This window comes from Orcinus orca, chromosome 16 (assembly GCF_937001465.1).
Source record: "Orcinus orca chromosome 16, mOrcOrc1.1, whole genome shotgun sequence".
In the NCBI taxonomy this organism is placed as follows: domain Eukaryota; kingdom Metazoa; phylum Chordata; class Mammalia; order Artiodactyla; family Delphinidae; genus Orcinus; species Orcinus orca.
In genome coordinates this window covers 32,035,400-32,049,080 of record NC_064574.1, presented here as the reverse complement: position 1 = coordinate 32,049,080, position 13,681 = coordinate 32,035,400, and the positions used below count along the sequence as shown (strand labels likewise).

The window sequence follows — 13,681 nt, the reverse complement described above, 5'->3', positions numbered from 1 at the left end:
TAGATATTGAAGGATACTGGCATTTGCTAAGGTATTAATAAATATTATGATTTCAACCACTGTCATTTTTTATGATTATTTCCTGCTGTTGGTAAATTACAGATGCAGAAGAAAACCTCTGTGAAGGAAAACTGAGAGCTGGTACTTCACACTTGTGAAGAAGAAAACATGAAAAATGAGTTGAAACCCTGTGACAAAGAAAAGTGGCCTATTGACCTTACGGTGTTGAATTTCAATCCAAAGAGTGATTGTTACCAGGTCTCACAGTTTATAACCTGAGTTGGTGTTGAGGGTGGGGATGGGCATCAAGTAGATAATTTAGTTTGTTAAGTCTCATCTTAATCAAGAAAATCCTCTATTTCAAAATCCAGAACAGAAAAAAGCTTCCAGAATTCAAGGACTGTTTTCCTCTGCTGCAGAAGTGACTTTGCCAGGTACTTGTGGAAAAAAATGAAAAGGCAGCAGAGAATAGCTGGCATGTGACTGGGAGTAAGGCTGAGGCAGGATCAGGAGTGGGTGTGTGAAACATTGGCCACCACAAGCAGTGAATGCGCCACTTTGCTCAGATTAACCCCCAAAATGAAGCTGCCAACATGGGGTGCACAATGGTGAAGCACAACTGCAAACTTCAAGGAAGATGCTCCTTTTAGCTCCTGTTTAATATTAGTCAGATATTAAACACTTATAAACTTTTAATACAACAAAGCAAGTACATGCAAAGTTACAAATATAGAAAATATAAAGCACATGCGTATTTCAAATACCACTCTGTATTCTTATACAAAACTATTCAGTGCACATTGTAAGCCTAAGGACCACACAAAAGGGTTTCCTTTAAGTGTTATTAAGTATTTAGTACCTTACAAAAACAGGTAATGCATTAGATAGTTCAGATGTTAATCGCTCTAACCAAAATTTCTAATTTTGTCATATGCAATATATATATATGTATATATATATATAAATTTTTTTTTTTTTTTACATAGGATACCCACAAAGTGCAAGCCAGTAATAACAGTGCAGAATAGTAATGTAAATCTGCTAGGTGACAATATTGAACAACCCAGGGAATAATTTTACCTTACTTAAATAATGGTAACAGAATTGCTTTTTCCACTTTGAATGGATCATATTCCTACCATCTCTAACCTATTTTTTTTTTGGAATGCCTCCCTATTCTTTGATTCAAAAGCCAATTCCAGAAACTAAGGACCTGAATACCGTGTTTTTATAGCTGCTGTTTCCTCTATGTTAAAATCTCCTGGCTTCATCCAAACAATGTTAAAATCATTCTGCTTTCCAGGTAAACAAACAAAAGAGATTTGCTCTCAGTGTCCAGAAGGTAGTTTAATTAAAGTATCTTCATTATCTATAGTTTACATTACTAAAGAAAAGAATACCACATAAAGGTGCTTTAAACATCCAAAATGGGAGGCTGTCTCCGAGGGCACCTCTTCCATATGCTGGAAATTTTTAGTCTCAGAAGCCTTTCATATTATGTTAGTTATGTTCATTCCCTGTGAAAATGTCCTCTGCCCTGAAGTCTAGTGTTGCATGAACATCCATTCTTGATGCAATAGCTGCTGTGTAACCCGTACTGCAAAATGCAAAACATCCTTACAGTTCTCTGCAGACACAGGACACATGCTTTCCACCGGGTTGAGCCTGGGCCCACAAGCTAAGGATTTCTAGTTTTATTTTTTGAATGAATATTATGCAGCCTCCTTCCAGATTTGGCAGAAATGCTGTCTGAACAGGGAAATGCAGTCAGGTTTTCTTAAAACAAATGAGGAAATTGCTATAAAATCACTGCTAAGATGGGGCATTAGTGTACTGAGCTCTAGCTGGAGAAGGAGCTGGAGGTATTTAGGCAAAGGTATTTGAAGACTGCTTTGAGAATTGTTTTAGCCTCAATCTGTTGCACTAGACAAAAAATAAGCCTAGATCAACCAATGATTATTAGCTGTTACACTTTTACCAGCTCAGCACTAGCGTTGGCCTATGAAGGATTAAATCAAATGGGGCTTGAATAAATAGCATTTCAGATCTACTTTCCATTTCCCAGTGCTGTAAGTGCTAAGGGTATTAACCTACAGGTGACGAACAGAGAAGCAAGAATGAGACACCACCACTAAAGGGCTGCAGGTAGATACCCCCTCCCCCAACCTGAAGATTAAGATGATGAAAACAGGAAGGCCTTCCTCATCCCACTATGAGGAAAATGAGGAAAGAGATGAGGAGGATCACAGGAGGGGAGGAGAAAAGGATCACACTTGCCCCTCTTTGGTAATAAGCCTGGTATTCTCTCTGGTACTGGGTGATGCACATCTGCTCCACCACACGCTCCATCATCTTGATGTCCGTCTCAGTGAAGTTTTCCCCCTTGGTGGTGGTGGTAGTGACCGTGTGCTGCTTGACTGTGATGTTGACACAGTCATGCACGAAGCTGTTCTGGTTGTTATACTGATCCACTGGCCTGTAGTATACCTGGTTGGGGTAACGGTACATGTTTTCACGATAGTAACGGTCCTCATAGTCACTGCCAAAATGTATAAGGGGCCTGCTCATGGCACTCCCCAGCATGTAGCCGCCAAGGCCCCCTACCACCGCCCCAGCTGCAGCAGCTCCTGCCACATGCTTCATGTTGGTTTTTGGCTTACTGGGCTTCCACTGATTATGGGTACCACCACCTTGACCCCAGCCTCCACCACCATGGGGCTGTCCCCAGCCACCACCGTGGGGCTGACCCCAGCCACCACCGTGGGGCTGTCCCCAGCCACCACCGTGGGGCTGACCCCAGCCTCCCCCTCCCTGGGGTGGATAGCGGTTGCCTCCAGGACTGCCCTGTCCTGGGTATCGGCTCCCCCCAGTGTTCCATCCTCCTCCAGGCTTTGGTCGCTTCTTGCAGAAGCCCATGTCACTCCACGTGGCCACAAAGAGAACCAGGATCCAATTGGCTATGTGGCTTTTCACCATGATGACTTATCTGCAAAATAAAGAGGGTGTCAGCACTGTGTGTTTATGTTGAAAACACTTAACGTCTGCAGCATAATGACTGCATAGCAGTGGCATCAGCTATAAATGTTCTTGGTCATATATGTTCTTCACATTCCATGTCTGTTTTGCAACCCTTACAGCAAAAGTAATTGTAGGTAAAGGGTTAACACAGCTCTTTCTCCTTCTCTCAGGACAAATTTGACCTTAAGATAATTTCTGGCTCTGTTTCCTAGAAACTTGATAAAGGTGGAATGCCAGCAACATTGCTTATGATAAAAATAACCTCTGGTTGATACATTGTATCTAAACTGGAAGAAACTATTAACACCTGGTGGGTTTGCCATAGCTTTGAGCTTCTCTGAAGTAGTGATTTGGGCTGTTATGAGGGATATGAGCTCCTGGAACCTCCCGGGACCCTGGCATGGCCCCTATGGAAGTGATTCTAATGTCCAGTTAGGAACACCCCCAGGTAGGTGCTGAAATCATTAAATCATTTTCTAAATAGCTGGCTCATGTCCTCTTTCCTCCCGCAGGAATGTAAGCTGGAAATGTCTCTTTTGTTCACTGCTGTCTCCTCAGGGCCTGGCACAGAGCATATACACAATAGATACCTGTTAAGTGAAGGAATTAATATCCTCTGAACATATAAATGCCAACAAGAATTTCCTCAAAGAAATTCTCAATACAATAAATTTTTGGAAACAGGAAATGTGCAAGATTCTGCAAGCCCACCTATAAATTCATTTTTCTCTCTACAGACAGAAACAAATGGGGCTGTTCAAAATGGGGTAAGGAAGGCTGTGTTCACAAGCTTTGCAGTCACTCACTCACTGAATGAGTCTTAGTTCAGCATTTAATGGTTCGTGAGTGACTTATTTTCTCCTAATTTTTGGTAGAAAAGACACATATCTTATATGAAAGGGCTAGCGTGGCTTAGGAATAAACAAAGTATCCTGCATGATAATTTATGAACCTTTGCAGAATGTACATTCATCAATTAAAAACCTCCTTTCAGATTGAAGACCTCATTCACCCTGGGTGCTTGGTGCCAAGAGCAGAGATTAAAGACATACAGTAGAATGATCATTAGTTTCTACTGTACCCCATGTCAAACCATATGCTCCAAAATACCATGTGCCACAAAACCAAAAATGGCATACGTTGTAATGCTGATAGTAGTCTTATCCCCAGCACTGGGACACCTTCAAATAAAAACGGCATCTAATATTATAAAATTATTTTTCATAACCTTCAGAACTAAAGACTAAATTGGATAATATTCAGAGGAAGACTGATTAAACAAATAAATGAATTAACATCATGTTTGTTTCTACTATCACTATTGAAATGTCTTGGTGTAAATAAATATATATTTGAAAGTTATAAGCCCAGCTAAACTGCTCAGAATATGCCAATTAGGATTTTTGGAGGCTCTTTTGTGTAAGGTCAGAGGGACAGGGTCCTGGGATATGCTGACTGGCCTCAATCTCGCATCCACATCTCCTGGCACTCAGTCTTCTGCAGGTCTGCTTCCCTGATCTATTTTCCATTTGCTAATGGGGCTCAGCTCTTGGCTTCCAGGCTGCTCACAATTCTGCTCAAACACCTCAGGGAATTCTGGAAAGCTTGGTGTTTGACATGGAAGATGAAAGACTGGAAGAATCGAGGTGGCACCCAGATTTCTGGATTGGGCAATTGTGTGGACAGAACACGGAAGGTGGAGCAAGTCTGGAGGGAGACAAATGTGGTGTGTGGCTTTGGCAATGCCATTATCAAGCTACAATGCCATTATCAAGCTGCCTACTGGGACAAGAGATACCAGTAGGCAGTTAGCTTGGTGAGTCTGGAGCTGAAGAATGACCATGGACTGGAGATACAGGTAATAGGGCATAAGGGCCACGGGCATATGTTGCTGATTAGTACTTTAAAACTGAATATTAAAGTTGGATGATCATAAACTATATTAAGACAAGATCATTTTAAAATCAGTTGAGAACAATAGCAACATTTAATTATAAAAAGCATAAAAATTAACAACTACATTTTGAAGCAGAGAATCATTTCTAAGGATAAGGACTCAAAACTTAATGAGACCTTGGAGAATCTTTCTGTTTGTCATAAAATAAGGAAGATCTTATATTATTTAATCCAAACTTCTCACTCTACAAATTAGCCACCAAGATTCAGAAAAGTCAAGTGACATATCTGTGATTACAGTGTTAATTAGTGAAATTGCTAGGAATAGAGACTAGGTTTCTGAATGTCTGGCTGTGCTACGACACTTCATATAAGATGCTCTCAGAGAACAGTCAGGTTGTGGCCTAACACTCTGGCACATTTCAAGACACTAAGTATTTGACAACAGTCAATACCTATTTATCACTAAGAAAAATACTCTTAGTAGACTAGGAATAGGAGGTAACTTCCTTAACTTAATAAAGATTATATAACTAAAACAGCAAACACAATAAGTAAGTTTTGAATGTAGTCCCTTTAAGATCAGAAACAAGACAAGGATGTACACTGCCACAGGACTGGAAGTCCTTCCAATGCCATATGCAAAGACAAAGAAGTAACTGGTGCAAGAACTCCAAGGAAAGAGCTCCAGCTGACATTATGTGGAATTAATGTGATCATAAACATAGAAAATTCAACAGACTCAACAGAGGTAACACGAGACAACTAGAGGGATAGGTTGTGGGATACAAGATTGGCCTACAAAAATCAGCATTTCTCTACACCAGCAATAATCAACTAGAAAAAAATTAATAAGATAGTAATAATTTCAACCCAAACTATAAAGTATCTAGGATTGACTTAAGACTGGGGAAAGAAAAATTGAACATTAGTAAAGAACAAAGAAGATGATCTGTAAACATGGAAAGGTTTTGGTTGGAACAACTTAGTACTATAAAGATATCAATTACCCCCAAATGAACTTATAATAATAAAATGACAATCAAAATTCCACCTGGATTTTTTGAGGAATTCAATAAACCCACAAGAGGTAAGAAATGTCCACAGGTAGCAAACTCAACCTTAAAAAAGAAGAGAAAAAAGGAGAGAATCTACTGTTATCAGACATTAAATCCTATTACAAAGTCATAGTAATAAATATGTAATAAATAGGGTAACAGTCTAGAAACGGACCTACAGATCAAAGGAAGAATAGCAAGTTCAGATATAAACCCATGTATATATTCTTTAGTACAAACCTGATAAATGATAAATTGGACACCACAAATCAATGGAGAAAGAAACATTTGTTTAGCAGATGCTTCTGGGAAACTAGAGGAAAATAAAACTAGGACCCTAACACCACATGCAAAAGCAGACTCTAGAGACCTAACTCTGCAAAGTAAAAGTTTTATGAATTAAAAATCTTTGTGGGATGGATTGCCTTCCTATTAAATTATAAAAACAGATGTTAGAATCAATGCATTTAACAAATATTTATGGAACAGCTAGTACATGCCAGTTTTTAAAGAAATAGAAAACTTGACGATAAACCATAGGAGAAATGGAGAAAAAAGTTACTGTACAATAGCCATTGATTAGTTTAACAAATATTTGTTGTCTTCTAAGGGTCTAGCATTGTGCTGTGGCTGAGGACACAGTGGTGAGTAAGATGTTTAGTTTGTGGGTTCAAGCACTAAGGAAGATAGGTATCTGGAACCTGAAAGACAGTGGGAAGCCATTAAAGGGTCTTAGGAGAATAACATCACAGGATCTTTTTCTTTTTGTTAAGAAAGTTCACCCTGTTGTGTAAGTAGAAAATTTGGGGGGCAAGAAAGGAAATGGTGAGACCACTTATAAAACGATTGAAGGAAGATGGTGGTGTGGCCTGGGACTGTGCCAATGCAGTTGAGGAGCTGTGAAAAAATGGGATGTATTTTGCAGAAAGAACCAATTAAGCAGATAGAGTGGATGGAGAAGTGAGAGTTGATCAGGTTTGTGGCTTTCATAGCCAGGCAGATGGTGGTGATGCCATCTATTGAAACAGAGGAAACTGAAGGAGGGCCATGCTTGTGAGAGAAAATAAAGTTTTAGTTTGGACATACTAACTTTGCTACATCTATGAGCCATTCAAGTGGGAGTATCAATTCAGGCAATTGTTATAAGAATCTGGAACTCAGCAGAGATAAACACTTGGGCAGCTTCACCTGAGAAGTGCTGTTAATAGCCAAGGGAATAAAGGATCGAGATTCAAACTCCAGTATTCTGAGTGAAGGGCTCACACTCTTAGCTATCCAATCTCCAGCAACATGGGTGCCAAAAACCAAAAGAAAATACCACCAAGCTGATTTTGACAGTTTAGTAAAAGAAGAATACACTGTGACCAATAAGGATTATTTAGGAATACAAGGATGGCTTAAAATCACAAAATCAAGTAACCTATTAGTAGGTTAAGGAAAAAAACACAAAGATGCTCTGATGTTGAAAGTTTTCAATTAAAATCTACATACATTCCTGATTTTTTAAGGTTAAGCTGTTGAAAAAATTTCCATAGAACTAGAAAGTAATCCCTTTCCATCATCAAGAACAGCTATCACAGACACACAGCCCACACCCTACCTTAACTGAAAGAGGAAAGGCATTCTCCTTAATATAATGAACAAGACAAGAATGCAAGCAATTGCTGCTATTTTAGACTGTTATGGAGGTTCTAGCCAGGTATGATTTTCTTTTTCTTTTTTTTTTTTTTTGCCGTACGCGGGCCTCTCACTGTTGTGGCCTCTCCCGTTGCGGAGCACACGCTCCGGACGCGCAGGCTCTGCGGCCATGGCTCACGGGCCCAGCCTTTCCGCGGCATGTGGGATCTTCCCGGACCGGGGCACGATCCCGTGTCCCCTGCATCGGCAGGCGGACTCTCAACCACTGCGCCACCAGGGAAGCCCTTTTCTTTTTTTTTTTAAATTTATTTATTTTAGTTTTGGTTGCGTTGGGTCTTTGTTGCTGTGTGCGGGCTTTCTCTAGTTGTGGCAAGCAGGGGCTATTCTTCGTTGCGGTGCGTGGGCTTCTCATTGCGGTGGCTTCTCTTGCTGCGGAGCACGGGCTCTAGGTGTGCAGGCTTCAGTAGCTGTGGCACACGGGCTTCAGTAGTTGTGGCTTGCAGGTTCTAGAGCTCAGGCTCAGTAGTTGTGGTGCACGGGCTTAGTTGCTCCGCGGCATGTGGGAGCTTCCTGGACCAGGGCTCGAACCCGTGTCCCCTGCACTGGCAGGCAGATTCTTAACCACTGCACCACCAGGGAAGTCCCAGGTATGATTTTCTATCTGGAAAATCCAGGAAAATCATCCAAAATTGTGTCCTAGAATAAATAAGTGAGCTTATTAAGGTGGCAGCTTTTGAAATCAACATATAGAAGAGTGAATACTCAAATCAGTTGTAATTATTTAGAAGATTTAGTGTGGAAAAAAAATCCCACTCATAGTGGCAACAAAATATTCAAAATATCTAAGATTTAACCTAAAAATAAATAGACCTTTTAGGAAGAAAGCTGGAAGACTGGAAAAAAAGAGAAAGACAGATAATGTTTTTGGTTGGGAAAATCAAGACTGAAAGATACCAATTCACCTCCAAATAATCATAAAGTCAACACAATTTCAGTCCTAATTTAAAGAGGATTTTAAGGAATATGATGAAATGATACTCAAAATTAAGAAGACTAAAGAAATTATTTAACAGGAAGAAAATCTAGGGTATACTTGGCCTGCCAGGTACCAGAATGCATTGCAAAACTAAAATAAATAAGATCATGTGGCATTAGTGCATGAGCCGAATGGCAGAGCAATGGAACTAGAGAGAAGGAACAAAAAAAAGATCCATATATTATGCCATTCATCCTATTCCCATGGGGAATACATGGGACTAAGAGCCAGGAGGAACTTGTCCAGTGGTCATGTGCCAGGGGCCAAACTTCTGATACTTAGAACATGTTACACCCTTGACACTTAATTGGTTAAATTGGGAACTGGCACACCAAATAGTCCCCCTACCCCCGACTGCCCTGGAAAAATTTCCTGTCTTTCCTGAGCTAAGTGGAACTCATGTGTCATATTTTTATCTTTTGAGGTCATTGCCCCTTAAAGAGCCTAATGCAAGCTACTCAAAATTTTACAAACCGCTCTGGGGTGGGGGTTTTTCACTGGCACTGAGGCCTAGCCCTGGACTGAATAGGGCAAAGGGCCTGAACCTGATCCATCCTCAGAATTATGTGAACAGCTTGAAAAAAAAGCAACATTGCTAGAGCCTACCCTATACCCCAGGAGAATATGGTTAGAAGAAAAAGGATGAACAAACAGAAAATTCTCCCAAATGTAAGAATTACTACACATGCTATTCACTCAAGGATTATTTTGCTGCAGCCATCACAGCTTTAGATACAGGCATGTTTTGAATGTTTCACATGCAGCAGTTCACAACTGATAAAGCTGGCTGCCTTGGAAGAGGAAATAAGATCCGAAAAGAGAGACTGGAATAGATAAATTAAAACTACAGCTTGGAAAAACTGTCATCTCATAAAACCTTTTGTCAGTGTTAATTTAGTGCAGAAATGTTTGTAATGTTACTGCTTTTATTATACTATTTTTAAAATGGTTGCTTCCTTACATAACTCAGAATGATTCTAGAGAAAGCCCTTTCCCTGCAAAATCAAGATGATTTTACAAGAAAGGATGATATAATAGGTGTGGGTTACATATATAGATCCAAGTTGCCTCCAGAGCAAGGATTTGTGACCACAGCCTTTCGAGGACCTTATCTTCTGTGACAGTTGGGAACTTTCAACCATCACAAGACCAAAGGGATTCCACAGGGTACGTACATCTGCTTTGGCTCAGCTAAGTTGGATTTGTGTCCCTGGGAAGACAGAATGCTTCGGCTTGGCTGAAACTGTTCAGTTTTCAAATATATTCAGGAGTCCCTAAAAAAAAAAAAAAAAAAAAAAAAAACAGAAAAGAAAAAACTAGAATTGATAAATAAATCTAAGAACTGATTCTTTAAATGAAAAACCCAATATATAAATTACTAAACCACTTATATATCTACTCAAGGAAAAAAACAAGATAATATTTGAAAAAAAGAAATGAGGTCAGCTCAAAAAAGCAGCAGCAAACATGACATTGAGCTCTCCCTCTCCCACACACAGAAAGCTGTGGGTCCATTTCCTTAAAAAAATTAACTATGAACTATTTTAAAGATGTTATTTAGAAAAGCAATATATCAACAAGAAAATTAAAATAACCTGTATTTCTATTAAAACTTCATTTTTATTCAGATTTTTCACATATACATTAATAAACTGCATCTGAGTAAGTAGATGCAGTTTAGTAATCTGTACTTTGACTTGTCAGTTTTTTCCAATATATCGCAGACAGGCTCCAAAATCATGACTTGATGGTTACACAATGTTCCTTGCAGTTAATGTGTCATGATTTTCTTAGCTGCTGCCCTGCTGTTATACACTTAGGTTGCTTCTCCGTTGGGTTTAATTTTAGATCATTCTGAATGTGTGTGCATATGGCTTTTTTTTTCCCTTTCCTGTTGTTTCTTCCATTGCAAGTAAATTCCCAGGAGTGGGGTTTCTGGGTCTTGGCTTAAATGCATCACCAGATTGCTTTTCACAAATTTCACACAGATTCACTATGTCCCCAGTGCAGTGTGACTAGGAAAAGAATAAAGGTATACATACCAAAGGTCAGTTTTACACAGTTAATCTTGGCAAACTCCTGAAATAGGTATAATTTCCTCTAGCGTATGAATGGACAAAAGGAGGATGAGGAAATTAGGTAACTGGTCCCAAGCTGTGAAATGATTAGTTGCAGAGCCATCTTTCTAACCCCAAAGCCCTGTCACCTCCCAGGATAACTGAATATGCAAATTTCTAGGCAACCTTCCAGCAGTGGTTGCTGTTACTGTTGTTTTTGCTAATAGCTGCAAAATGATAATCCAGACTTACTTTAATTTGCATTGTATTCTATAAACGATTCATCATTTCACCATTTATCTTTTATAATCTCGATATTCTTTCACAAGTATGAAAAATTTGTGTCAGATAAAAACCATATACAAATCACATCCTAGCTCTGCTTTCTTTCCCTTTCTGTTTAGTCCTTTTTCATTGTAAGAGCTCCTCAGTGTTTGGGTAGGTAAAATTGTTCCTTTTCATTGGTGATATTTTTTTTTCTTCTTCAAATCTGAGACAGCTGTTGATTTTTCCAGAGATCTGACATTTTTATTCAATTTTCTGTTCCTATTTTTTCTGATAATTTGATTTGTGAAAATCTTTAATTCTATTCTACCTGGATTTTTTTTGCAAGGAAAAGGGAAACAATTCAAATGTTCAGCATGCTGGGAACTGCTTATTAAACCGTGATTGCTCTAAGCACAGGAAAATAACTCGGCCATGAGATGAGGATAATCATTATCAGCGAGGTGAAACTGCATTGTGTTGTGTACGAACTGGAGAAGAGGAAACTGCAAAACAGAAGGCAGTGGCTTTGAGATGGTGAGGGTGGATGTGATGGTGGTGGGCTTATGATTTCAAAAAATCTATTTGCCACTGCTGATACAAATAGAAAAGGACAAAAACGAAAATGGACTGCAAAAATGGACTTCTTTCCGTTGTTCAATAATCAAACGTGAAGGTGCCACCCATACTAGCGGAGGAATGTGGTTCTCCGAGGGGCGCTGCCCGGCCCTGATCCCCGCTCTCGGAGTCCCCCCGACGGCCGAGTTCTCTCCTTCCACAGGGACAGTCGAGACGGCGAAAAGCAAAGCCTGTGAGTCCACCACACAAGAGCTCGCAGGAGACACTCTGCCGCCTGCACCTGGACGTCTCAGGCCCGGGAGCGAGGGCGGGGTCGCCCCAAGACTCCGCCCGCCGAGGCCGGAAGCCCAGCTCACGCCAGCCTGTGCCGGTCCCCGGGGGTGCCAGAGACCCGCCCGCTGCTGCGTCCCAGGCACCGCCCGGCCGCGTGATGGCAGGCGGGGCCCCCTCTGGGGAGAAGGTCGGCGGCGGCGGCTGGGGAGGCCCCCAGACGCCCCGGGACTCCTCCCTAACGAGGCCCTGGACTCGGGTGGTCGGCCGCGTCCCCTCTGGGTATCGGGAGGGCCCAGACCCGCGCCTCTCCTTGGTCCTCCTCGCTGAGCGCCCCAGCGGAGCCCCTTTGCGGCCCTCGTTGGGTTCCGCGCGCCCATTCCCCGGACCTGTGGCCCCCTTGCCGGCGCTACTCGCCCATCCCACTCCCGCCGTGGACTTGCCTGGGAGGGGGTCAGACTCCTCGACACTACCCCCAACCCTCCAGAGGGGCCCCGGCCAGCCGCGGCCCCCACCCCCATTCCGAGTAAATGGAGCTCGCCTAACCAGGAGGGCAAAACCAAGCCACGGCGTCCGAAAACCAACGAGCTCGCTGGGTAGGCCTGACACGTTGCGCGCCCTCCGGAAGCTCCCCGCCCTCCTCACTGTCAAGGTCGGCCTCCCGCCCGGACCCGGCCGTGCGCCCTCGCGCCTCGGCCCCAAGGCAGGGGTTCTGACTGCCGGCCTCTGCGCCCACGGCCCCAGCTGGGAGGTTAAAGGGCAATGCGGCTGTTTACCTGCCTCTGCGGGAGAGAAGAAGCTCGCAGCTCGGCGGCTGTCAACGACTGGCGGCGAGGGCCGGCGTCAGCGCCGGGCAGAGGAAGAGACGCGGGGGCGGGGCCCGGAGGCGGCTGCACGCGCCCGGGGTTTACGCGCAGAGGCTCAGCCCTGCCAAGCAAGCCCGGGAATCTGAGTCCCTGGGAAAAACGAGTTGGGATTCGCTTAGACGCGTGCGTCAACTAATATCGCCTCCCCGGCTGGCTCGTCACTCCTTGAAGTTGCTTATTGACTATAAAAATCATCTTTAAAGGAAAATTCGGCCCAAAGCCCCAGCTCCACGTTACGTAATGGAGAACACGAGAAATTGAAAGATTAGGGAATGAGAAAGCAATTTCTGGATCTTTGGTAACCAGAAATTTCTAAAGAGGAAGAAAATTCTGCTACACTGGATTGAGCCCAGTTTGTGAATTTACACATATATCCTTAAAATTTGAGGCCTAGAAAGGACATTAGCCATCACCTGTTCCTTCATTTACTCAGCTCCTGCTCACTATATGCAAAAGAGATGATTTAGATTATGATATTCACAAATGAGGAAAATGCTCTCCATATAACCATATAACAAGTCCACTCTGGACATTACCTGAGGTTTCTTGTATAAACATTGTGTATTCTTGATCATTATTCCTGCCAAGAAATTAGGTAGGGGTTTGTCTCATGTGAAGGATGGCAAATGATAGAAGACAGGCGTTAGGGTTAGGGGGATCATATACATTATTACCCAAATTGGGGCGCTTTTGAGAGTACCAATATTAATTAAGCCGGGTCAATAGGCATAATGGGAAAAATGAGACATCTAGTTCCCTTGTTATGGGCAAGAGGCTCCACTAAGCTTGTAAGGAAAGAGGTTTTAAAATATTGAGACACCCATTGGAAACAGGATTTGGTTTAAATACTTGTATCCCAGGGCGGCTCACTCAAGTGGGAGGGGACAAGTGAGGGAGGGGAGAAGCCAGGAGGATTGTGTAGAGTGGAGCGATGTGAAACAGCACTGGGGTGATGTTCATATGAATGTGGGTGAAACAGTCCTGGTGATGTTTATATGA

General features: G+C 42.2%; 1 protein-coding gene across 8 annotated transcripts; it reads right to left on the bottom strand.

Annotated features, from left to right (window-relative positions):
• Positions 1-640: 640 nt before the first annotated feature.
• On the bottom strand, positions 641-12,732 carry PRNP (prion protein). 8 transcript variants are annotated; one of them, XM_049699495.1, is made up of 5 exons: positions 12,593-12,732; positions 9,822-9,920; positions 7,573-8,306; positions 2,278-2,986; positions 641-1,597 (listed from the first exon to the last, which is right to left on the bottom strand). In XM_049699495.1, the coding sequence occupies exons 4-5, from the start codon at positions 2,974-2,976 to the stop codon at positions 1,511-1,513; spliced, it is 786 nt and encodes a 261-aa protein (XP_049555452.1). In that variant the 5' UTR covers positions 2,977-2,986; positions 7,573-8,306; positions 9,822-9,920; positions 12,593-12,732; the 3' UTR covers positions 641-1,510. The 8 variants fall into 8 exon arrangements, with proteins under 8 accessions (XP_049555452.1, XP_049555453.1, XP_004276486.2 ...); XM_049699496.1 differs by lacking the exon at positions 12,593-12,732 and adding an exon at positions 11,657-11,675; XM_004276438.4 differs by lacking the exon at positions 7,573-8,306.
• Positions 12,733-13,681: the final 949 nt, after the last annotated feature.

What these genes read in the sequence shown, in the direction of transcription:
- PRNP (XM_049699495.1), bottom strand. Translation starts at nt 2,976, where the DNA reads ATGGTGAAAAGCCACATAGCCAATTGGATCCTGGTTCTCTTTGTGGCC. An exon ending in AGGCTTATTACCAAAGAGGG is followed by an intron (nt 1,598 to 2,277) that starts GCAAGTGTGATC and finishes TGCATTTTGCAG; the next exon opens with TACGGGTTACACAGCAGCTA.